At 48.7% G+C, this 26,173-nt stretch overlaps 1 protein-coding gene across 1 annotated transcript in view; it reads left to right on the forward strand.

The window, feature by feature from the left end:
- Positions 1-25,960, forward strand: part of WWOX (WW domain containing oxidoreductase) — a 974,945-nt gene extending 948,985 nt beyond the window's left edge. The window contains exons 9-10 of the mRNA XM_042919616.1: positions 24,827-25,139; positions 25,880-25,960. Coding sequence (XP_042775550.1) covers positions 24,827-25,015 — 189 coding nt within the window. The 3' untranslated portion in view covers positions 25,016-25,139; positions 25,880-25,960. The remainder of the gene's footprint in view (positions 1-24,826; positions 25,140-25,879) is intronic.
- The last annotated feature ends 213 nt before the right edge of the window (positions 25,961-26,173 follow it).

Genomic DNA, 26,173 nt, shown 5'->3' on the forward strand with positions numbered 1-26,173 from the left:
ACATAAATCACGCACTGAAAGACAGCACTCTAAGTGTTCAGAACAGGAGCTTGAACAGCATTTTGGGGGTTGCGATTCTTAGGGTTGTGGTTAGAAAATCACAGACTTTAGGGGTACCTGGGTGGCTCCTTCAGTTGAATGTTCGACTCCGGCTCAGGTCGTGATCTCACAGTTTGTGGGTTTGAGCCCCGCGTCGGGCTCTGTGCTGACGGCTCGGAGGCTGGAGCCTGCTTCAGATTCTGTGTCTCCCTTTCTCTGCCCTTCCCCCATCTGTGCTCTGTCTCTCTCACTCAAAAGTAAATTAACATTAAAAAAAATCAAAAAAGAAAAAGAAAAAAAGAAAAAATCACAGACTTTGAACAGAACTTCCCCAGGTCCACATCCCAGCCCCACCACTTACCGATTTGGAAGATTTGGGGCAGGTTACGTAAAAGTTGTGCACTGTGGTTTCTTTCTCCATAAAATGACTTACCTCATAGACTTTTTATGAAAGTCAAGTAAACTCATCTGTACAAGTTATTACTACTAGAAATAATATTTCCCTATTCACAAACATGGATTTCGCACGTATTTATCACATACTGCTGATGGGCAAAGTACTCAAAATCTGCTCCTTTCTCTGGTATTTTTGACAACAGGAAAAAAAGCAATTATGACTGAATTTGTTTGAGCTGTGAGTCCTCTCCCTGCATCAGCCATAGAGGCAGCAAGGCATAATTGATAATGTTCCTTCTTATCTCTAATTGTCGACGATCTCTCCACACACAGGGAGGCAAGCTGTGCTCTTCAAACACAGATTCCTCCTCCCGCTTCCTGTGTAGTCTTGCCCCCTCCTACCCAAGCTGCTAATTGTGGACAGTACCGCTGTGGGGTCACTTTTTCCCTCATCTCCTTCCTGGAATGTGCTTCAGATGAAAACCCAAGTGTTGAGCTCCACAAGTAGAGACTGGGGAGAAGGCACGGGGGTGGGGGGCAGTGAGTCTCTTGTAGAAAAATGGAACCACCTGGGGCGCCTGGGGGGCTCAGTCGGTTAAGCGTCCGACTTCAGCTCAGGTCGTGATCTCAGTTTGTGGGTTCGAGCCCCGTGTCTGGCTCTGTGCTGACAGCTCGGAGCGTAGAGCCTGTTTTGGATTCTGTGTATGTGTGTCTCTCTCTCTGCCCCTCCCCAGCTCATGCTCTGTGTCTCTTTCTCTCTTTCAAAAATGAATAAACATTAAATTTTTTTTAATTAAAAAGAAAAATGGACACACCTCCTTTGGCCTTCGGTACCCAGGAGGAAATGTCAAGGGAGGCGGGCCTTGGGGCGGCCTGGCGTGTGTGGTTGTAGACAGCCTCCCCTCCCCGGTGAGTGCCCTGGCAAAGGCATATTTCCCTTGCCAAGGCTTCATCCCTTTTGTAGCAAGGGTACGTTCTCCCTTCTGTGGAGAAGACACTGCAGATTTCTTTTCAAAGGTTTCCCGAGTCCCTTTTTTGCAGAATATCTGGTGGGACACTGGGCTAAGCACACTTTGTCGAGAAATTACAAATTACTAATCTAAGTGTCCCGGAGAACCATTTTCCTTCTGCTTTACCTAATTTCCACACTTAGGAAATCAAACCTGCAATTCAGTGTTGATATAGCAAGGTGGTCCTTCCGGGCCACATCATGAGGCAGGACCTGACTCTTGTATTTAATTCTTTTTTTTTTTTAATGTTTATTTATTTTTGAGAGAGAGAGATAGACAGAGTGTGAGTGGAGAAGGGGCAGAGAGAGAGGGAGACCCAGAATCCGAAGCAGGCTCCAGGCTCTGAGCTGTCAGCACAGAGCCTGACGCGGGGCTCGAACCTGCAAACCATGAGATCATGACCTGAGCCCAAGTCGGACACTTAACCAACTGAACCGCTCGCGCGCCCCTGGGACCTGACTCTTGATGGCCTTGCTGGTTGGGTCGTCCAAGCCTCTTAGCCCCAGGGCCTGATGTTTACATCCTGCACACAAATTGCCACCGTTGATTCTCCCCCAAATGCTCCCTGCTCTCCAGAGACAGCGGTGGGGATCAGTGTTCGCTTTTCCGGGGCTGAGCTGAGCCCTGTTTCCTTTGCTGCTGTTTCTCTACTTCCCCATGTGCCCCTGCCAACGTAAGCTGGAAGCATTGGTATTCACACTTGTGTGCGGGCAGCCGGGCTAACACGCACCAGAGGGAAAATAGTATTTCTCATCAATGCTCAATAATTAGTCTTCATTGCATCCAAATCTATATCGTGACGCGTCCTGGAAGGGTTTCGCGTTCTGCGTGGAAGCGGCGACAGACATTTGCTGGGGAGGAAGGAAAGGAAAACGTACACACGGTGAGAGGAAACTTTCTCTGAACACTTGCACAGGGAAAGAGCTACAGTTGAGCCTGGACGCACGGGCTTCCTCTCGCTCCACGGTTCACGGTCTTCCCAAGTAGCGTCAACTTTCTGAAAAACTGAGCATCTTGAAAAGGCACCTATTAGGAGAGCATATTTCTGCAGCAATAATTATTCATAGCAATCCTCGTTCCACAGGAAGGGGCTCTGCATTGTCTGTCTACACCAGATGTTAACTGGAAGAGATTAGAGGTGTTGGTGAGGGGTTGGGGGGGTTTTTTCGTCCTGCTCTTCTGATTTGCTTGGCCCTACTGAAATTTCAGGCCTAGAACATTGTTACCTGCTCCTCCTGGAGAGGGTGTTGAGGTTGGGAGGGGTGATTAGTTGACATTTCACGATTAAGACCCGAGTGATTTTTCTTGGAAATTTAACTCTAAAAATTGCCAGTGGTGTTGGATTCTATCTCGTGTTAGGAAACAGATCTGGGGGTGAGGGTGGGGAAGGAAGATAAGGATGTACTCATTTGAAGGCATTCGAATTCTTCCTCATCTTGTCTTCCCATGAAAATGATTTCATAACAAGTTTTTTTTTTTTTTTTATGGGAAAAATTCACAGGAATTAATGTGGAACCATTAGGCACGGATTCCTGCCTGGAGCCTGGATATGAATGCCAAAGACCACAGGACTTACTGACGTGTCTCTGGGTATTCAGGCCCACGGAGGGGGCTTAGCAACACATTTCCTGGATTAAACTGGCGTGGAAGTTTAGTCAAATGGCAAGTCCATTTGGTCAAGGGAGGGAAGTCATTTAGAAGGTAAACTCGTTGGCGTTGCTTCGATGATTAGGTAGTTAGTATTAGGCAGAAGGGGCAGGGGAAACTGCGGCCCACAGGCCAAAGCCTGCCGGCTCTCTGTGTTTGTGAATAAAGTTTTATTGGCACAGAGCCACGCCCATTTGTTTTTGTATCGTTTACAGGCTGCTTGTGTAGTACAGCACCAGGGCCGTGAGAGCCTAAAATACTTACTTCCTGCTCTTTTAGAAAGTTCAAGGACCCTTGACTCAGAAAATTAACTAGATGGTGGTCCCTCAACTTTCTGAATGGTTGTTAAATCTCTCGTTTGTGCACACCTTTAAACAAAATAGTGTTGTATCTATAATGAGACGCTCAGAAGGCAAGTAAAGTGGGGGTTCTGTTGATAAGAGGAAAAGGCCGTTGAGATTGCAGGAAATCGGGGCCTCGATGCTGAGTCTATCTGACACCCTGGCTTTTGCTTTGCTGTGGATGTTGTTTATTTAAAACTAGCTTTAGCCGCTCAAAGCAAAGGCCCACCTCTCCAGCTTCTGTATGAAAGCCCGGTTTTCTAGCTAGATGAAGGCCTTGTGGAATCTGATTTCTCGCTCGATCACTGGGGATCGTTTGAGACCTGATTTGGAGAAAGTTTCTATCAACTCGTATGCGGACCAGGCAGAAAAGTTGTCAACTGACAAAACCACCAAATAGGCCATGATAAAGAATAAACGCCACCCACCCTCGGCCCAGGTAAATGTGGAATTACTCAATAGAGCTTTGCACTGAGGGTGATAATGGGCAATCCGCTAAATTAATCGTCTATTAAAAAAAAAATCGCATAGTTAAGGGGATGTGCACTTATAAACCCATTCTTCAGTAGAGAAGTACTTAGGGTGCAGTAAGGAGTTTAAACAAAATTAGTGGAAAAACAGGGAGTTTAAGGGAACAAGAGATCAAGTTTGCCAGACTCCCCCCCCACATCAGGTGATTTAAGCTAAAAATGGCTTAAAATATCGCAATCACTTGAAACGCCTTACATAAACTGACCAGGAATCTGGGGCATTCATGCTAGAGACAATTTTCTTCTCCTCAAGATAAGGGATGGGGAATTAGTCATAGGGTATTTCCAGATAATGTAGTTAACACCTCGTGTAATATTAGGTGGGCAGGGAGCTGTGCTCTCGGGACCAAAATCGTTCCTGCCAGTTCTAATAAGGAATGTGTGTATTTTTAAAGTCTGGGTAGCCACTGATGAGTCATTTCCACAATATGCCTCCCTTGGGTGTGAAATGGGGCAGAAAGAGCCCCAAACGGCTGTTGGGTGATCTGTTCAGGCATTCATTCATTCATTCATTCATTCACCACATGGTTGCTATTCCCACACACACTTGTATGCCAGGCTCAGTGCTAAGTGCCGGAGAGGCACGGGCGAATAAAATCTCATTTTCAAGGGGCTTTTTGCCCATTGGGACACCTGAAAGAGATGTGGGGTTGTACGTGGTGCGGTCCCTATTGGTCAAGGGTAGGGCGGAAAGCAGACCCTATTATGACCTAAAGGTCAAGGGTCCCTCTTGGTGGCAAGGTGATTCGGAAGCACCGGCAAAGCTCATCCACGTGACTCTGTTTATAAAGGCAGCTTTCCTCTCAAATTGGTTTTGTTCACTTATTTTTGTACCCCTCATTTTAATTTCCTATGTGGAACCTATCCCCTGTGCTTATTCTCAGTGCGAGAGAGAGAGAATGGCGAGGCGAATATGAACTTGGGGCCCAACCGTCCCTCTTCACATTTGAGTCCTAACCCTGCCACTTGCTGTGTGTCCTTGGGCAAGTTGCGTAACCTTTCTGAGCTCCAGCTTCATCACGTGGCTGCGGGACTGAGGTGAGGGATCAGCCACAGCCGTCGCCAGTGACTAGGGAGAAGGTGAATGACAGAAGGGTCACCCCGTACTCCTTGACCCCCGCCTCCTTCTGCTGCTTCATTTTGGCTGATGAAGGGTGGAAAGAAGTTGGTCTCCCTGTCTGTGAACCCCCGAAAGGTTGCTTATTTTCTGCTGTGTCCAGCCTGTCTGATCCAGAGACCATGTGACCCCACAGGATCGTAGAGCTGTACATTGGAAGCTGTCAGGGGGCTGAGAGCCAAGGAGGCCTCAGTCGCTGTGAGGTATTTCCCCACGTGCCAGTGGACTGCAGCCCTCCTCCCTGCTGTTCTTGCTCTTTAGGTCCTTCTGGAACCTGGGTCAGGAAAGAGGCCTGATGAGAAAAGCTTCGCAGGCGGGCTGGTGCTTCTGAGCCTTGTCTTTACAGAAGAGCCCCTGTCTTATTTCCGTGGGCCCTCAGATTATGAGAGGCGTTGGTCTCCCAACTAATTAGATTCAGTAAATAATGGCCCGCGTGGTCGCTCTGTGGATAAAGCGTGTTTCTCATTCGGCTCTTAAAAATATTGTAAATAGGTACCCTACCCCCTTTTCTCATTGTGGGTCACCCAACCCGCCAAGGACCTTAGGTCAGACCCCACTGATTTAAAGGAGAAGGAGCGAAGTCCTCCTCTCAGAGCGTAGACAAGGCGGGATAAGCTAGAAGATCGCTAAGTCCAGCCCTCGTCAAAAGGGTGGAATTTGAGGGGAAGCTAAATCGATAGGTAGGCGGGATTATGGCTCCCTTAAAACATACCTTGGCCTGAGCTCACTTTCGCACCTGCCGTACGACCTACCGCAAAGACCCCTGTGGACGTGACTCATGTCGGTTCTTCCCCCAAAGAGTCCACTTATCCACAGCCCCAGGTTCTGCAGGTGCATCGAGGCTGGCCCTCTGCTTGGTTGGGGCGCAGGACTCCGGCTTCGCTGGTCTCTCAAGAGTAAGAGGAGACATCAAAATGTCAACATGGCAGGGCCTTCTCTGAGGTGGTGTCTCTTCTCCTGGACTGAGACTTGGGACAGAGAGACAGGGCTCCAGAAAGCAGCCCCTGAGCTCACTTTCCTTCACTATTGAGTGCCTGCAGGCAACAGCTGAGCCCATGGGCCCAGAGCCGCCCAGAAATCTGTACCGGGAATGCAAGCTCAGGGACAAGAGGAATCTCCCTGGGACCCCACAGAAGCATCCTTAGCCCCTTGCCTGCTGTGCCAGCATGGCCTCTGGAGCCACAGGGCATGGGATCGAATCCCAGTTTCGCCAGTAAGAACCGAGAGAGTCCCTTAATCCCTCCGTGGGTCCTGGCTTTCCGTAAACTTGGGGAAATAAGAACAAACCTATTTCCCAGCGTTGTTGCAAGGACGACACGGGTGTGGTATGTGTGTGTGTTGAAAAAGAGAAAGAGAAAGCAAGCAAGCTTAGGTCAGTGTGGGGCACGTAGGAAGCGTGTAAAAGCAGCTTTCCTGTGAGTCATACCTTGCAGAGAACGACTCTGTCAAAGTCACACCCACGACAGTTTGGAAAGGAAAAAAAGAAAATCGACCTGCGATTTTGTTTAGGCAGCAACTGAGTTTGGACTGATGGATTTTGGTTTTCCTTTGCCTCACAAAGGGTATTCAATCACTCTGCACTCATATCTTTCGAAATGCTAAGTACCCACTGGGACAGGCTCTGGAGGGGGTGCCAGGAACCCCTCTCACCGAGGTCAGAGTCTAGAGCACACACGTGACCACATCACAAGGTTCAGGACTGGCAGTGAAGGTGAGGAGAGGTGTCCGTTCTAGGGGGTGACATCTGAACTTGGTGATGACGGAAGGTGTCTCACACACGCCCTGCATGAGAACTCTGTGCGCACCTTCTCCGCCGTGTGGTCAAGCCTTCCTGGTTCTCTTCCTCCTGGTCCCAGCCTCTGCCGCCCCCTCCGGTCCCCGAGTTCCACGGTGGGCACGGCTCGTCTCTGGGCGCCTCCGCCTTCCGTGGCCAGAGCTCTGCCGGGTCAGGAGTCCCCCTTGGTCCGTCTGCTTCTCATCTTCCAAAATTCTTGCTGATGTTTCTTGATCCTGGAGTTAAATAAGTTGTGCCCTCTTTATCATGCTTTTAATAGAGTTGCTGGAGGGATCTCTGGCAGACATGCCTGAATACAATGTCCCAACTGGAAGCTCCCCGAAGTCTGTGCTTTTCTCGCCGCACCATCTCCCCGCCGAGCCCAAGGGCGAGAAAGGATCTTGCAGGCAGAGAGGAACACGAGCCCCCGGGATGGCCGATACGTCTACGACCCCCGTGCCGCTCTTAATGTTGAGCGGGTCGCACACGCCAGCTCCGTGTCCGTGCGTTGCACGCGTGCTCTGACTTAGCCATCAAAATCGTATCGGAATCTCAGATTTACGGCTGAGAAGACGGCCGCACAGTGGCTGAGTGTATTTCCCAAAGTCAGACAGCTGTCGCGTGTTGGAGGTCGGCTGTCGGGGCAGCGGGCTGCGGCGGGGGTTGGCGTGCAGGATCGGCGGGCGGTGCTCTTGGGATCCGTGCGTGAGGGCCCATGGGAGAGGACTGAGCTGCGATGGGGGCAGACACATCAGCCAGTCGTAAGGAGATTGAAACGGGGCGACCCTTCAGAGATGTCGTCATCTGGGGCCAAGGGGCCAAGCAGTCACAGACGTGGGCTGCCTCCCGGAGGGGTGTGTCCTTGGGCAGGGCAGGTCCCTTTGGCTGACAGCCGTTTCCAAGGAAGGACTCGGCCCCCAGCAGACATCAGCCCAGCAGCTGGGGAAACGATTCCCGCCCCCCTCCCGCCCCCCTTCCAGAATGGGGGTCTCAGCAGCACACCGCAACACCTGCTACCCTTGGAAGCCATACCTCTGTCACTTGAGTCTGTTCATGTAAGTGGGGTACGGGGATAGAAGAAAGGGAGAGGAAAGAGCTAGAAAGGTAGGCTGTCTTCTCTAGACCAAGAACTGGCCGGTGGCAAAGGGGCCGGCACTGAGCGGGGATAATGGTTATGTCAGATTAGACGAGTACTGTGTTTGGGGAAAACTCTCCGCTTGGGGGTACACGGGACCCTAGAGCCAATTTGGCCGGCAGGGTTCGTTTGACATCCTGAATACTCACATATCTCCCTTCTCGGCTGAGAAGGGAGAGACAATTTCACTCCTTTCCAACGTCATTGGTTTCTGTTCCCTGTTTGAAAACGGTAGTCCTCCCATGAAGGAAAGATTTGGGTAACTCAGGTGGCAAAGCTCCCTTTGTTTAAAATAGCCACTTTTAAGGCTGGGACAGCAACATCATTAAGTTCCAGCACAGACCCTCCTTGTGCAATTTCATCGGTAGGAACCTGTTTGTGCGTTCAGCTGAGGAAATACCAAAACCAAAGCAGTTTCGAGGTTTAGCACCTTTGATGAAGTTACGAAAGTGCAGCGTGAATGAACGTCTTCCCCTTCTCCGTGTCTTCGTCTGTCGGTGGACAAACTGGATGAAAGGCCTTCCGCTTCAGAACGTGTGCCCTAACCATGTACTCGAAGCTCCTGAGTACCAAGGGGCTGTGTCTGCCCACTAGGCTTGTGATGCTGGGCAAAAGGAGTGAATTCTGAGTCTCTATACCCAGCTTCGTTAATATCTGAAAAATAATAATTCGCTGTCCTGAGATTTCCAATCCGCCAAGCGGTCCCCATCTCCTCTTCTCCCTGACACCCCTCCCCCCCCACTTCCCCTCCTCTCATACCTCCTGTTCTTACCCACAACCCCATAGGTTCCCAGATCCGGTATTGCTCCATGGGAGACATGCTGGGGGCACATGTATTTGTCATGATATATGGCTGGCCACATGTTGCAAAAAAGAACCTAAGACAAGAACCATGTGGTTTCCAAGGATGCTGAAGTCAGAGAGATCACAGTTCCCAGTGAGCCAGGGACATGACGAGGTCTGGAGTCAGGCAGATCTGGGTTTGGATCCTCGCGCTGCCTTTCAAGAGCTCTGTGTAACCTTGACCACATTCTACCTCCTTGAACTCCAGTTTCCTGATCTCTAAGGTGAAGTCATTCTCTACCTTGAAGAATTGTTGCAGTCGTAAATGCGCCAGTGTTTCCAAGTTTCTAGAAGGATGTTTAGGACCTATAACCAATTCAATATATGTTGGCAACTATGGTCACCTCGGGCTGCGGGTGCCACCTGAGTGGAATCGGCTTTGAGATTATGGGGACCAACATGAACAAAATGTAAATGTCACAGGTCTGTGTTACTGTGGCCCCCGGGTCCCCCAAACCAACTTGGGTCTCTACTTTGCTGCTGTGCCTGCCCCAACGGTTAGAGTGCGGTTATACTTGGGGTCCTGACCTGTTTTGTCCTGCCTCATGACCTTCAAACTGTTGTTGGTGATGTGTTCTGTGCCCCCCACCCCCCACCGGTGGCAGTGTCACACAAGCTTGCCCAGGCTGAGTGTGTGGACCTCTTCCCGACCCCACGTTCAGACGGTCGTGTTAAGAGTATTTACACCACGGGTTTGGGCAGACACTGCGGATCGTCTTCTCTCCCCTCCGTGTTCCAGTGAGCCAGGTGTTAAACTGTCACCGACGCTGCTTTTCACAGACGTGCAAAGCTCCCCACGGGAAAGTAAATTGTAGTTATCTTGCTTGACTCCTCCCCGCCTGCCCCCCACCCCGCCGCCGAAGGGATGACCGTGGCAGTAACCCAGGATTTTTTATGGGCTTAGAAAGGCGATTCTACACTTTAGACAAACCCTACAGTTAGCAATTCATGTATTTGTTCTCCCCCATTGCCTGTTGATTATGGTGAAAGCGTGAACACCCAAGGCAAAGGACGGGGTACGTCTCCCCCATGATAGTGGGAGGTGGTTGATGCGTGGACCCTAGAGATACAGTGGTCCTGAGTCTCAGGCCCTCGCATCCCAATTAGCAGGAAGTTACACTTCTCAGCCTCTAGGGAGGGATTAAATGGTACTGAAATCTGGAGCAGTTATGGATCTGCCCTTCTCTGTATTACACTTTAAATCAATTGGCCCTTTCCCCAAATCTGGGAACCAGAAGCAGCATTAGAGAATAGTAAATATTAAAAACAAGGGGGGAAAGTGACTCCCTCCCCTTTTTTTTCCCATTAAAAGGCTATCCTTCGTAGGACTGCCCCCTCCTCTGATCACAGATTCAAGGTGACCAGCACAAGGAGCCACTTTTCATTATTTTTTCACGAATAATAGCTGAACCCCTGGCCTCCATCCCAGTTTTAGCCTCACGGTCCAGAGTCTGTGAGCAGCCAACTGGAGACATCTCTCCTAACGCAGGATAAATGACAAAGGTCATGGCAAGGGCCTGACTTCTGTGGCCCAAGATGCCAAGCGGCAAAGAGGTTAGGGGCATGGGCAGCTCAGGTGCAGATCTCGGCGATACCCCTTACTCGTTGTGTGACCTTGGGCAAGTTCCTTAACTTCCCTGACCCTCGGATGCCGTGTGTGTTCAACAGGAGTATTATAAATGAGACAGAACCCATGAAAGGTGGAATGCCTAGGATGTTGAAAGGTCTTGTTGTTGTTGAAAGATCTACAGTGGGGTGCCTGGGGAGCCCGGGCAGTTGAGCGTCTGACTTCGGCTCAGGTCACGATCTCATGGTTTGTTGAGTTCGAGCCCCGCGTCGGGCTCATTGCTCCCATTGCAAAGCCCACTTTGGATCCTCTGTCCCCCTGTCTCTCTGCCCCTCCCACACTCGTGCTATACCTCTCTCTAAAAAATAAGAACAAAAGAAAGGCCTACTACTATGATAGTGTAAAGTCTTGAACACTAGATGTGCAGTGCTCCTATGTCCCTCTGGCACCTTCCCCTTTCTCCCGCTACCATTGCTAAGAGTGGGGTTCCAGAGCCCCAGGGATTAGGTTCAGCTCCCGACTCTGCTACTTATGCCTTGAGCTTTGCCTCTTTGGGACTCAGAGCCCTACCCGTAATTTGGGTTAGTGGCCTCAGAAAGGATCTGGAGGAGTGGGGGGATGACCCTTACTGGAAGCATTAAACTCACATGCATCCCTTAGCATGGGGTGGGGGGGGGTGAGCAGGTGGCACAAAACCAAAGTTCAATAATCAAGAATTATTTGTTAAGTGATTTTACTTGCTAAGATTCAGTTTACATGTCTGTAAAATGGGGATAATGATACTTCCATAGGGCTCTTGCAAGGATTCGGCAAATATTCTAGGGCTTGTCACCTGGAAAGTGCCACAGAAGGGATCAGACCCCATGTGGATTCATCCATTAAGGGGCCTGCCTTGTAAAGCCGGTGGATTGGGAATCCGGAGGGCACAGCCAGCAGAGGACAGATTTTCCACCCCCTTGACAATTTGAGGGCCGGCCACACCACTGGCTTGTATCATTACTGCCACCTTGTTTGGTAGGTACGAGCGTGTTTGTGTCCCTTCTCTTATCAGGACATCTCCCATCAGGTGTGGCAGCTAGAAGGGGAGAAAGCAGGGTAAGATTCTCCTTGGTGTAGCCGGTTGTCCCGAGTTCAACATTTCTCTGAACTTTGAGGGCAGGAGAGTCCCAGCCGCAGGTGGCTTGTCACGGGCCCACCTGGTGGCTGCTGGGAGACAGTCCACAGTCGCCCGACTGTTAACCCAAGGCTTGCCAGCCTGCAAGACCTGCTTTGCCTGAGAAGCAATTGGTAAAAGAGGAAGACTGTAGGGGAAGGGCCTCAGACTCCTTCTGGGGTATGTCCCAAATCATTTCTGGGCAGAAATGATATCCCCAGAGGCAGGGGACACCGAGCCACAAGCTGGGGATTGAAGGACTAAGAAATGGAGATCAGAAAGGAGGTTAAGTGTCCAACTTCGGCTCGGGTCAGGATCCCATGGCTCTTGAGTTCAAGCCCCACATCGGACTCTGTGCTGACAGCTCAGAGCCTGGAGCCTGCTTTGGATTCTGTCTCCCTCTCCCCTTCTGTCTCTCTCTCAAAAGTAAATAAACATTAAAAGAAAAAGAAGAAAGGAGGAGGAAGGTCCCTGAGGCTCTGCGAATGGCCACTTGGCCAGTCACTGAGCAGGGGACGCGAACACAGCCTGATGGGCCTAGTTTTCCACATTTGCACGTCATTCCAGGAAGCTGTACAGCAACCAGGGTGTGGAGTCAGCAGGAACATTCGTCAGGAACGAGCACACGGGCTCGAACCCAGACACGCTCAGTTTGGATCTTAGCTCCGCTGCTTCCCAGGTGCGTGGCCGCGAGCGGCTTCACCTCCTTAGCCTTTGGCTCCAGGGTAAGCCCTACCTGGTGAAGAGGGTCAGAAGTGCCAATCGGTCATTACCATCATCACCATTGCCGTGTTGTTGCTTGCGTCACACTTGGGATGGGACTCGCCCTCTCTGAGGCGGCTGTCCAGCCTCCCACTCATCCCAGCCAAGGACACAGGAACTCGGGGTGTGTCTGGAAGGAAGGTGATTCACGGGCTGGAAGGTACCTGCCGAGGAAAGACTATAACTGGGCTGGGGGATCGGCCAAAGGCGAGGGGCCGGGGCAGGTGACCCGTGAGTCCCCAGAGGGAAGACCGAGAGGTAGACACGTAGGCTTCGTATCTTCTAGCGTTTGAAAGGAAAGAGGTGAGGGTGCTGGGTCAGCCCGGAGGAGAATTTCCAACCAGAGAAAAATTTAAATATGAAGTTAATATGAAGCGGAGCATGGTTGACAGGGGGCACCTGCCCAAATCATCAGGACTGGGTTGAGATTGTCTTGTAGCTTCTTCTTTTCTTTTTTTTTTAATGTTTATTTATTTTTGAGAGAGAGAGAGCATGAGCAGGGGAGGGGCAGAGAGAGAGGGAGACACAGAATCCCAAGCAGTCTCCAGGCTCTGAGCTGTCAGCACAGAGCCCGACGTGGAGCTCAGACTCACGAACCGTGAGATCATGACCTGAGCCGAAGTTGGATGCTTAACCGACTGAGCCACTCAGGGTCCCCTCTCATAGCTTCTAAAATTTGGGGTTGACCGTAGTGAGACGGAACTGTGAGCAGGAGGCCTGGCCAGAGGGTTGCTCATCTGACCATCTCATGCTCCCGTGTGGCCCCGATGCCAGCGGCCCCTGCCTCCCGCCCGCAACATCCTCACCCCTGCGTCTGATGCTGGTTCCCTGATTGTCCCACGGTTCTGCTCTCCTGTGCTCTCTGCCCAGCTTCCCATCTCAGACTTTTGGGTCCAAATCGCAGACACTTTAAACATGCCAGAAGGCATCAGCACTTCTCTACTGAGTGGGATGCTTTCAGCCAGGGAGAATAACCCTCTACCTTCAGGAACTCAGAGTCAAAAGCCAAATTAAGTAGCCACCAAACGAATGGATACAAGTCCACATCCCTGCACACATGGTCACTTTTGCGTGAGATCATTGATTCCTGGGGTCTGAGTTGGGGACCCCAGGAACTGCCATCCTGGTGGGAATACTGTGGGAAAACCAGTTTTCATGTTTGAAGCAGAAACCAGACTAGTAGAATCAGAGGGATGGGATTAATTGCCACTAGGAGGTGTTACAGAGATGCATATGGGCCTTTTATGGAAGGAACACCTGAGCCAAGTGGATTTCAAGACAGATGTCACCACTTACCAGGCAGAAGACATTAGGCCACTCAGTGCCACCTCTGTGCCTCAGCTTTCCCATCTGTGAAATGGGTATCATATCCCACAGGGATGGATGTGAATATTTCCCCAACATTATATCATAAAACTTTTAAGTAGAAAACTTGAAAGAATACTGTAGCGGTCACCCATCTACCCAACACCTAGAGTCTATATTTTTACTGCACTTTTTAAAAAATGTTTATTTATGTTTGAGAGAGAATGTGTGAGTGGGAGAGGGGCAGAGAGAGAGGGAGACACAGAATCTGAAGCAGGCTCCGGGCTCTGAGCTGTCAGCACAGAGCCTGATGCGGGCCTCGAACCCACCGACCGTGAGATCACGACCCGAGCGGAAGTCAGGTCATCTGCTTAACCGACTGAGCCACCCAGGTGCCTCCTGCGGTTTTTCTTTTTTAACTGCACTTGCTTGCTCACCTGTGGGTCCATCCGTGCGTCCCTTTCTCTAGACACCATTGCACAGGGAGATTTGGAGATTTGAAGGAGTTATGTGTCGAGGGCCTAGGGGCCAGGTGAGAGGTAGGCAGTGGAGTCGGGAATTTTAGAGTGCTTAACAAACACTTGTGGCCGTTGTTCAAATATAAGTGTCCTAGGGATGTGGAGGTGAACTTGGGTCTCTGGTTGCTGCGGCCAGGGAACCAGAGGAGCAGTGGAATCCATGGCCAGCACAGCACCCAAAGATGCTGGATAATGACAGTGAGAAAGATGACTGCCACTTGAATTTTGAAGGCAGTATCCATTGCCCCCTACAACTGAACGTCCCTCAAACGAAGGAAAGGGCAGTCTGGTCTGTATGCTTCCTTCTTAAAACTCTGAACAGAACAGCAGGCCCCTTTGAACTAGCTATCTATTGTGAACTCAGGAAATGGCCAGAGGTTATCACGAATCCTCCCAAGACCACGTGAAGGCTGGTACTATGCCCATTCACAGCTGAGGCTCGAGCCTCAGGATTCGGGTGTATTTCTGGCTTCAGCTCCTGGTCTTTCCCTACCCTCCCATGGTGCCACTGGACCACAGAACACGCGGTCTTTCCTCCTCCTGCTCCCCCTCCTGCCCCCGGTCCCTACAGGCCCCAAGAGGCGATGTTGATTCTTGTTAGAACAGAGGCTAGAGGGAGTCTCTCCCAGCCCATGGTGAATTCAGAGGGCTTCCTAAGGGGAGAACTACAGGCAGTGAGGGCTGGCTCTTCACTTGATCCGCAGGAGAGTCAGATATTGTACAGGATGCCAGAGCCGGCTCAGTTTTCTAAAGACCTACCTTTGCCGCCTTCTTCAAGGGCTCCAGAGAGTTCCCTGTGCCATCAAATTAAGTTTGGACACTTCAATAAAAAAGTCCCGAAGGAAACTGTCAATTAATGCATTTACACTGAAGCATCATACTTGGGAAAAACATCTTCAAACGCCAATGCTGTTTTCCAGCCATTAAAAAGTTTGCGTGCTGCTTGGTTTCCATAGATACCTGAGGTAATAGGCTCCTTCCTCTCATTGAAGAGTGAGTGTCGCTCCCTTTCTCTCTTTCTCTTTTTTCTTTCTTTTTTTTTAACCTACCCTTTCATACTTTCTCCCTCCGTCCCCATTTATGAAAACAAAAGATAACTAAATTGAAACCTGGCAATGAGATTTGTCTGAGAAAGACAGCTTGATTTATAAGCTCAAGGGACTTCAATTTTTGCTCACCTCCTTATTATTTCATGACTTCGACAAATAGTGTTGCTACCTGCAGGGAAGAAATGGAGTTTTCAATTGATCAAATGACTTCCCCAGTCCATCAAACACATAAACATACTCGAAAGGGAAATGTTAATGTTCTGTTGAAGAGCACCTGAGTTTTGGCAAGTAGAGCAGGGCTGGCAAACTGGGGCGTGTAGGGCAAATTCGGCCCACTGCTCGTTTTTGTAAATAAAGTTTTATCGGAACACAGCCATGTTCCCCGGTGTGCATGCTGTCGGTGCATGCTGCTTTCCTAACAGTGGTAGATTTGACTTGTTGTGACAGAGACTATATGGCCCGCAGAGCCTAAAAGATTCTCTCAGACTCTTTGCAGAACAAGTTTACTTACCCTTGGCATACAGGAAAGCATCAGGGTTTGGAAGGCACTTTAGGGACACGTTAATCTCGCTGTGACTCAGTTTCCGCATCTTTGAAATGGGGACGACAGGATCCTTTCATAGGGTTTTGGGGATGTGAATGATCTAGAACTGTGCTTGGCACCTATTAGGGGAGCAGTAAATATGAATTTTTTTTACCCCAGATTCTTTTGCTAGAAAAATCCAGAGCCACCTAGCTTATGATTCTAGAAGTTCTTTAGAAAACTCAAGGAAAGTGGGAAGACACAAAAGCCAAACAGTTCTACATTATTCCTGGCCCAGGTGCCGGTGCCTGGCCATGTGTCTCCTCCCTGGGAGCAGGCAAGGGAAACTGAGTGGAGCACTGTTCAGGGATGAGACAGCAAACAAAAGAAACCACAACCATCTAGGAAGAAATCTTTAATTTCTATTCAGCTTTAAAGAGTTTGAGAGAGTTTTTTTTTTTCCTTTAAACAAACCAGTTCAAGTACATGCCTTCAGATTATAAAAGTACCTGAAATTGCCTAGAATATCAGCATGCATAGCTTGTTAGTATTTACATATATTTACATACGGAAAAAAGAGAAAGATCTACAGCTATTTACAGTCTACATAGGAGAAGAGAAAGGCAGCCTAATTGTATTTCCTAAAATACAGTAGATGAGTCGTCAGCACATGCATATTTAGATAATATTTGCATGATAGAATACAGTTTAAAAAAAAAGACATACCTTTGTAACTTTCTATGCTAAGGTGTTGCATAATCAAGGTAATTTTTTTTGTTTGTTTTGTTTCTAGTCTATTTGCATCAAATGCTTTAAAATGTTCACTAACACCGAGGCAGAATTATTTACCCTGGCAATTAAAGCAACAGCACACGTGATCATTTCCTACTAACTAGCAACAAGCTGCTGGTGAATGAAATATCTATTGTTTCTCATTACCCATCGACCACTGTGACGAGATCTCTCTGTATAAAGGCAGTGCCTAAGCTATCACCATTAATTATGGAAGTAATATAAATGAGATGCTCTCCACAGTATGTTCTAAATGAAATATTAACAAGGCCAGCGTCTTTGAGCCTGAGAAATGATCCGTTGTAGAGAGCTCGCTATAAAAACGCGCAAACCTAATGCAAACAGCAGGCCAGACATGGGTGCCTGCCTGTGAGATCTGAGTTCTCGCAAAGTCCATTCTTTTCATTGGTTTCTGGAAGACAGAGTTAAGAGTTAATGCCTTGCCATGATGTGGTCCCATCACAAGACCCTGTGGGTTTTATTCCACCCCCTCCCCATGCCTTTCGGTGCTACAGTTGTGGAATATTTACATGACCTCGGTGTAAATGAACTGTCAACCTTAAAATCTAAACAAACAGCTTGTTTGGGGTTTGCCCTGCAATCTGGCTTGCTCGCAAAAACAGTCAGCTCTTGGCTTTCTAAAAGATCCAACGTGGCAGGCCAACTCGGCAGAGTGATTCCATGCAGAGGAAAGGAAGGGGGGAGCTTCTGTTTCACCTGTACTGTTAAGATATTCTCTGCATCATTATATTGGAACGGAACCCATTAATTCTGCCTGGCAATTATTTCAAAGGTTTATTTCAGTATACATGGCAAATACAGAGACATACATTTATATACAGTATACAGAGCTACTTAGAACTGAGGATAGGAAGTAGAGTAAAAATGTAAAATGTTTCAAATTAACACAGGCTAAGTATTTTCTTTTACCTCTTAAAACACCCAGTCATCTTTCAGCACTAGAGTCGAGGCGACCTGGTTGGAAAATTTCAGTTTCCAGCCGTCAGATTTTTCCCGTACAGAAGCATGATGCTATTTTGGGTGGCAAAGTTCTATGGCTCTTCTGCTTTGCCGTTTCGAACTAACCCGTGGAAGCGTGGCTACCCCAGTGCATTTTTCCATCCCAGAGAACTCCCCATTGGAAAAGAAACTGTACTTTGAGCAGTGTGGGTTTTCCGGGCAGCCCTGGCGGGGAATGCCCAGGGAATTCTTCCATGGCTGTGAGGCCATCAGTGTTATCCTCTCTTATTTTTAAGGACACCATCTCTCAGGCCCAGTCCTCTTTAGGTTCTGGTGGGCATGAATCGAAGGGGGAATAAGCAGGATTAGGGTTGCCCACTTGGAATGCACCTGTGCTGTTCCTCTTCCTTCCCCTCATTCGGAGGAACCTAGATGCCTGCCCAAAGCAGGTCTACAGGCCTTGGAAAACAGCAGGTCTCAGAAAGATGAAAACCATTCTAAATATTGTGCCTCCGCTCTTTTGAGACCAGACATAAATCTGTCATGGAGCCCTGGCAACATTTATGGCAGGGATTCTGGAACACGGAAGAGGTATGAAAAGGGTCTCATTTATTTCAAGGGAAAGTTCAGAACAGTTCATTGAATCGAAAATGCAGGTCCTGAAGCCCTACCAAGGTCACTGCGCCCTTAAATCCTGCTGCTAGCCTAAGTGAAAATCCTCCCGTGCCTGGCCTGCCCAGAACAAACATGGCGTCGGGCCTATTTGGATGGTTGGGATTGGCTGCCTTTTGCTCCCCAAAACTTATGGCTAGTGAGGACAAACATATTCTGTCTTTAAAAACAAAAACAAAACCTTTCCAGCTTTCTGTTCTGAACCGACCAGTATCTGAACTCGTTCCTGCAAATGTTTCTCAGAGGAATAGCAGTGATGTGCCTCCTGACTTTCCATCTCATTCTGCCCTGGTCTCCCAGTCATTCTCTTAAAACTCCATAATGACGTTGCTAGAAATTCATGTCTTTGGTCAAGGGGAATGCTGTGGTCCTTGTAGTCTGACTTGGATTTGGGGACCTATTTGGGATGCCTGAAAAAAGAAAGGTTCTGTGTCACCTTGTGGACTGTCTCTGAATGGAGGCCTGTGGACATGTGGCTTTTTCTTGAAAGCTGTACCACAACTGCTCCCCCTCAAACATTTCACTCAGGAGACCCTTTGAGTTTGGGGCTGCGGCCTGTGCTGGGACCAGCTGCACTCATGGCAATGGATTGGCCTACCCTATTGCTTGGTCCTCCCCTGGAGCCATTGCCATCAAGCTCCCCCCTCCCCCCCCAAGGCTGTGTCCTCACTGTCACCTGGGGAATGACACTGCTTCACCTGCTGTGGGGGAGACAAGTCAACCGAGCGGAACCTCTGAGGTTTTCCACACTTGAGAACCTGTTTTAGCAAAGAAGCGGTTTCCCTGTGGCAAGAGGAGAAAGCCCATTGCTTTAGAGCAGGATGCATTCTCCTCTGTAGGGCTAAGAGTCCGAATGGGACCAAAATGGATGCTCTGGAACATTCTCTCAGACTTTTAAAGCCTCCACAGTTAAAAACAGGTATCTGCACATTCCTGATCTTCTCCACTTTTCTCTATTGGAGAAATTGAGTGTGGTTTGCAATCAATGTTGAGAACAGCCTGTGAGCAAAACTCCTCAAAGTACTGGAAAAAAGTTCTATTTTGACGCCAAGAGTAAGTATACACATGTATCCAATTCCGTATGGTTTGAAGCCTTTGTGGGAATCAATCATTAGGAATTAATTAATTGGGGGGCAGGGGGAGAATGGGGCATGGGGACCAGAGTTTCCTCTGAACACTTGATGTCACATGTCAGGTATTGTCTTCCAGAAGGCCACACACATCTTACATGTATGCGAACTTATAGGATGGAGATTTGCTTAGGTTTCACTGGTCTTGATGTGGTTCAGTTCCTGCACTGAAAAAAAAAAAACAAAGTCTAGGGTCCAAGAGGAGCTTGGAGGTGGCATTTTGAATCAGGTGACCTTTTCGTGAAGGTCATTTGCTATTGGATCTTCTGAGGTGGTGCTGAGCCTTCAGGTTTGTTAATCCAAATGGATATAATTTCAATTTAGTTCACTGACTAAACCAACAACAGAAAAAATCTCCTTTTAACATTTCTCAGGTGAAGGCATGACAACCCCACTTAATTGCAGGCCACATTGGGGCATCACACCGTGGCCAGACATGGCTTGGCTGCGAGGAGGGCAAGGAGGCCCTCATCATGAAGCTTCTGCCAAGGGGGGAGACAGGCAACAGGGAGCAGGCAATAGGCGAACATCTGTGTCACCTGTTTGGGAAGGAAGCTTGGCATGCCGACCTGATAAGGCTTCCGGGTGGTTCCGTCTGTGTGGTCATCTGTGTGGCTTTGGACAAGTTGCTTTTAATCTCTGATGCTAACTGGGCTTCTCTGTAAATGGGGCTACATCATAATTGCCTCTGGCTTGGAGAGCTGCGTGGGGGTTAGAGAATCATGCTTATAAAGCTCCCTGGTGGGGCCTGATGAATTATAAGCTCTCAGTACATGCTATCCACTGTTACCCCTTGAATAGTCCCTGTTTGCAACCACTCGTTAGAAGAGCATGACAATTTGGAGGACAGGGTCCTTTGGAATTCTCTGTTCTAGGGTCTCCCATAATTTAGGTAGAAGCCGGTGTGTTGGTTGATTAGCACTTACTTCACGACTGTCAGTTCGATTGCACAAGCATCACGGTGGAGGAAGGGGGTGACTTTTTGGCTCTTGTTGTGCTCCCGGGGAAGGCCCACGAGCCTCGTTCCTCTGCAAGCTCCCTTACTCCGTGTAATGAAATATGCAGCACATTTTGGGGCTTAAAAGATCGTTCTCAGATGGGAAGGAGGGAACTGATAACATTTGGGGGCCAGTTTGCTTTCGTTTGCCTTTCAAATCAGAGATTCAAACCGTAATTGTTTTTGGAGGAACAGATGTGTACCAAGGTATCCGGAGATGAACTCCGAAACACTGCATTGAGTTTTTCCAGCAGAATGGTTACAGACTCTTCTTTCGGGAGTGTTCTTGGGAGACAGGGAAAGACAGGGTGTGGAGGCAGCCACTGATTCCACCCAAGACACGTGCAGTCACTCCCTCTTCTCCACCGAGGCTGTGATAAGTCACTCTGCCGCATTCCGGAGCCACCAGACAGGTGGCTGGTTTCGTATCTGGCACATGTTTGCCTAGCAGACCCGGCGGAGTAACGGGGACAGCTCTGAGGGTTCCAAGAGGCACCTCTGTTGTCTTCCTGCCATCACTGTCCGGGAATTCAGCACGATAGTCACCGCTCATTTCCAAGAGGGCTCTTCTCCCCCGCCCTTGGGTTTCCAAGCTCGGGCTGACTTTTGTGACGGGTTTCTTTACCCAACTACTTTCTGTTGAGTCGATTCACTCAACATTGGCTGTGCGATGTCCTGGCATCGGTATGTCTATAATAAAGCAATCTCCGAACATCTACTCTGCTCAAAATCATTGAATATACAGATGTTCCGTGACTGTGTGTCTACTTTTTTATATGTCTCATAGTTAAATCTACGGCAAGACAGGAATATATTCTTCCTTTTAAGTAAGCATGCATTTTAAAACAGAGAAACTTGAAAACTGAACGTCGTGTAATATGTGTCCTTATTAAAACGCAAGTTATATTAGAGTTGCTAACCAATGCATCACAAATATGAATATGTGGGAGTTGTTTTTTTTTTTCCCTCTACCATATATCATCTATCAGAAACCTCTGTACCTTTCCTTTGAAAGAGTCCATATTCATTTGTATTCCATGCTGACAGCTCCAAAATGATGGCCGGTGCTTCTCAAATAAAGGTTGATGAAAAGCAGCCACTTAACATCTTTATCCCCACAAAGGGTTTTGTGAGGATGGCTCATTTCGATCTCAGGGTCTCAACTCTACATAAACAACTGCTTTTTAAAGCCCACCTTTCTGGAATTGAAGATTGGGCTGCCAATCTGACAAATGATGCCTGAAAGAGAATGACGCACCCTTATTACCAAGATACTCTTAACTTAATCCCCCAAAAAAGAATCGTAGGTGATTTTACATACACTATAAAGATTGAGGGCATACTTCTCCTCTGGCAGCTCACAAATGTTTGACTCGATCCGAAATGGCATTCAGGTGTGATTAAAGGTTCTGCTGGGCTTACCCGAAATTCTCAGTCTTGCATCATCCGCACCCCAACTCATGCCGTGCCTACAGGACAGGGGCCGCTGCACCCCAGTTCCCAGGGATCGCAACTGCCTGGAACCTGTGAGCTTTGGGTGAGCTGTTCTTAAAACTTCACTTAGGTGAACCCACAGCTCCAGCCGGTGTTGATGTGTCAAGGTATCGCTATTATTTTATCACGCTGGATCAGTAAGCAGTGGTGATAACCACCCGGACATCGCTTCAGATATTTCATAGCACAGTTGTTAACATTATTTCCTTTATGTGGCTCTTTCATCTTTTCTGAATTATGTACTGATGCCCCAAAAAGTGGCATGAAAGCCATCTGATGGTGATTAAAGCGCTCTTGAAACAAGTTTTTTTTTTTTTATCCGTTTAAAAAATGTTTTATCTTGTATCAGCAGTACCGGTTTATTTACTGAGATTTCCCTAATGTGGCTCTGTCTCATTCTGATGATAGGCAGACCAAAAAGCTGATGAGCCAAAAATGAGAACTTGTTATTAAACTGTCATCACATCCGATCATATCAAGATGTCACTCAGGCTGCCATTGGCACAGCCGAAAAGAGAAGAGAATTCCCCGAGAAGCCAGAAGGGGAGTGGGCTTGGGACTGAAAGGTACGGTCACTACTTAAGTGTCCCGACAAGAGAGGCAAGGGAAGTGGGCACCAGCCGAACCGAGCAAGACCCGGGAGGGTGGATGTGCCAAATGGATGTAGTTCATCTTCAGAGCAGAGGTGGTCTTTGCTTTCAGGGATCCCTACTGCCCCATGTTCTTCTCTAGAGCCGGAGTTACTTATGAATGCCATCAGGACTGTGGATCACCACCCCGAGCCTCGTGGCAAAGGAATCAAAGCCAGCTCTTGGGAAAAGATTGGGCTTTTCTAAAACCCACCGAGGGAAGACGCATGCCCCCAAGCTCCCTCATCAGCCTGATTCTGAATCAACGGAAGTGGCGAATTTCTTTGCAAAAATACCATCCCAACAACGCAAGAGCGCCATCCGATACCATTTTAGAAGGTCACAGCAGCAAGATACTACCTTGGGTTCAGAAGAATTCCGCTTTTCGCTTTCCCAAGCCACCTACTTGGATCTTCTCTCCCACGATGTGTGAATGCTGATATTGTAAGCACACTCGCCGGGGGGCGGGGAGCCTTAGTTTGGGGATGAGCTCACTGGGTTTTCTCACCACTTGGGAACTGATGGCAAACCACCCGACCACTCTTTGGTGGTTTTGGCAGCTGCAAAGTAAAATGGAAATCGTAGATATCCTGAAAATGAAGCAAAACACTATCTCCACCTGAACTCTGCTAAGAATCGAGGCCAAAGTGATGCTTGGCTTGAGTTACCAGGCCGAGCCTCTCAATTCTTCAATTTGTCTTTAGAGGCGGTCCGCTTCCCTTTTTCCCCACGTGGCCTGAAGAGGAGTCAGATCAGCCGCTCGGAATTCTTTCGATAAATGTGCCAGGTGCTAAGCTAAGGGTTATTAGGAAGGATAATTCAGTGAGAGGGAATTTGGATGACACACACTTATTTCCATTACACTTGAGCCACACAAATCAATTCGAAAAGAAATAGCTGAATCCAAGAAAATAACTGAGTATCTGGGGAGTGGACATGGCCAGGGGCTCGGGGAAATGAGACACCCATTCCTGTTTAATTAAATTGGAGTCATGTCAGGTGTTCGGATTCTGGACTAATGGGACTTGTCCAACCCAGTCAAGCATCCAGCTATCACTAGGACTCAAGTCGGACGCTCTCCACTGCTCTCCACTCCACAGTGCTCCCCACAAAATCCTGTCGCTTGACTGCGTTTGACCATTTGCTTTTCAGACCAATTCAAATGTGACCCTAGAACCCGACACTGAACCTCTCTCCCCCCCACCAAAAAAATAACAAAAAAACAGAAACGAGCAAAATACTCAAGTCTACTTTTTAGCACTGTCCTAAAATGACGACACCTGGACAGAAATGCGTTTCCCTCTCAAATATCTTTAGTGTCTTCCCCTAATGGTGACCTTATCCCCATTACCTTTTTCCATCCTCTTCTGCAACCCCCCCTCCCTATCAGCTGATAATTAGTTGATGCAGCAAGGGCTGTGATCCACATAAATAATCATAAGATGCCAGATAAACTGTATTGGTTTTAAATTAGAGCCGTGCCTATCGTGTCTCCCTACGAACACCAGCCTATTATTTTTAATTATGGCTTGCAAAGCAAAGTGATTTCTTGCCCTCTTTACAGCGTCCCTGACAGCATTGTGTCAGCCAGGATGATATGGTGCCCCATCGGCACACACATCCCTAGCCACAGCACCAACTGTTACTCAGAAGGTGAATCGAAAGTAATCAATTGTACTCATTGCAACTTACAGTTTGAAGTGGCCTGGGAGGAAATGTACCCCCTTAGTCACTGTCCCCTTGCAAATATGGGATGAATATGAAGAAAGGTTTTCATGGGATCTGGATGAATTACTACACGTGTCCTGTGTCTGCTTGAGACACATATGCATGGCAAGAAGAACCTGTGTAGGCATGTTTTAAACATGTTCACCCAGCAAACCCTTCTCCTAGCAGCGCCATGGGCAAAAAATAAATAAATAAAGAGAGGATCTGGCACCAGGCCCTCCGTGGGTTTTCTATCTGATGGGCATTAGAGTGGTTGGTTTCATTCAGACAGAAGGTTCTGGAAACATCTCGGGGTCAAATCACATCATGCATTCAGAAGTCAACGGGTTGGATGAACTTGTTCCTGCATGTTCAAAGGCATATACCAGCTTTTTCTCTTGGCTCAGAAGAGACCTTTGATGTGATTTATTGGGGCGCGTATTTATTTCTGAAGCCTTTTCCTCTATGAGGTGTAAAAAGTCACACCAGCTTTATGAGCAGCGTTTGTGAACTTGCTTTTTTCCAGGATGGTCACCGCATCCCTTTTATGGTCACGTGCTCAGTTCAGTACCCTCTGCCATGCTGAGATCCGGGTGCAGCCGAACCCGACGCGGAGGGGCTTGCTCATGCCCAGACAGAATGAAGTCAGCTCATCACCTCTTTTCTTTAAAAAATAATCACAATGACAATAAGGAGAGTAATAATGATTTTGGCCTTCTTTTTCTTTGATTTCCAGCAACAAGGAGCTGCCACCACCGTCTACTGTGCTGCTGCCCCAGAGCTCGAGGGCCTGGGAGGGATGTATTTCAACAACTGTTGCCGATGCGTGCCGTCCCCCGAAGCTCAGAGCGAAGACACGGCCCGCGCCCTGTGGGTGCTCAGCGAGCGGTTAATCGAGGAAGCTCTCGGCAGCCAGTCCGGCTGAGCGCGAGCAGCCGTGAGCGTGCTCGGCACACACACCCGCCCTGTGCGCGCGCTCACTGCGTGTGTGTGCGCGCGTAGCTGCCGACGCTGGGCCCCTGCCAATTTACGATCCCGGGCCTTTCCAGGTACCCCCAGCCCCCCCCGCCCCCGACCCCCGCCCCTGACCCAGATCCACCAGACAAAGGAAGTAAGAGTAGTCACAACAGAGGGAAAAATGCCAAGCGCCGGTGAGAAGCTGGGAATGGCAGGGCCAGGGGGACAATCTCCCTTCTCTGGGGCTGGGTGAGGCCCGGGTCTCTTTGCTTTCCTGGTGGCAGCCTGTTTGAAAGCGAACGCTTAGTTGGTATGCGGGTCCCTTGTCTCACTGTGGAAGCCCAAGCAATTCTCTCGCACTGTTTAGAGTAGCCAGGTGCCCCCTGTCTCTCCCCACCCTGGCCACCACCACAGCCACGGCCTTACCATCGCCACGCTGTAGCCAGGAGCTGGTCTTCTCCCGTTGAGGGCAGAAGAGGCGAGTGTCTGTCCTTCTTTGCTGCCTGGATCCAGGAGATCATTGTTTGACTCACCCTGACCAAGCCTGAGGGGGCGCGGTGATGACTGGGGACCCTTGTTCCAGCCAGCCAGGAGGGAGGTGACACTTAGAAATGGGTGCCATACACAGAGCTGGTGGGTCGCAGAAGGGCTGGCCCGCCCACTCCCTCGCCAAAGCTGCACCCAAAATTCTTTAGAGATTGTAACAAATTCTGCAAATCATGCCCTAGACAACTTGGCAGGCAAGAAAGGAAGCATTGCGTCCGTGAGAATATACAGGATATTTGCGGGAGCAGAGGATAAAAAGTCCTTTCCATTCATTCCTCATTTGCAGTTTCTAGAAGTAACCCGGATCACAGAGGTTCAAGACCTCTGCGTTATCCTGCTGGAGATTTCTGCTTAGACTTCCTGTCACTCCTCCCATCCTATGCTTAATAAAAGAACATGCTTGAATATTATCACCTGAAGTTCGCACTGTTTCTTTAAATGTTTGTTTCAGTTTTGTTTTTTGTTTTGTTTTGTTTTTTTAGAAAAGAAATCTAGAGGAAAAATAAAGCGCTTCTTGTAGACGCCAGGAAAACACCGTTCTTGTTTCTTCTTCTCTGAGTTTGTTTTGTTTTTGTGCTTT

Source organism: Panthera leo, chromosome E2, assembly GCF_018350215.1.
Source record: "Panthera leo isolate Ple1 chromosome E2, P.leo_Ple1_pat1.1, whole genome shotgun sequence".
NCBI lineage: Eukaryota > Metazoa > Chordata > Mammalia > Carnivora > Felidae > Panthera > Panthera leo.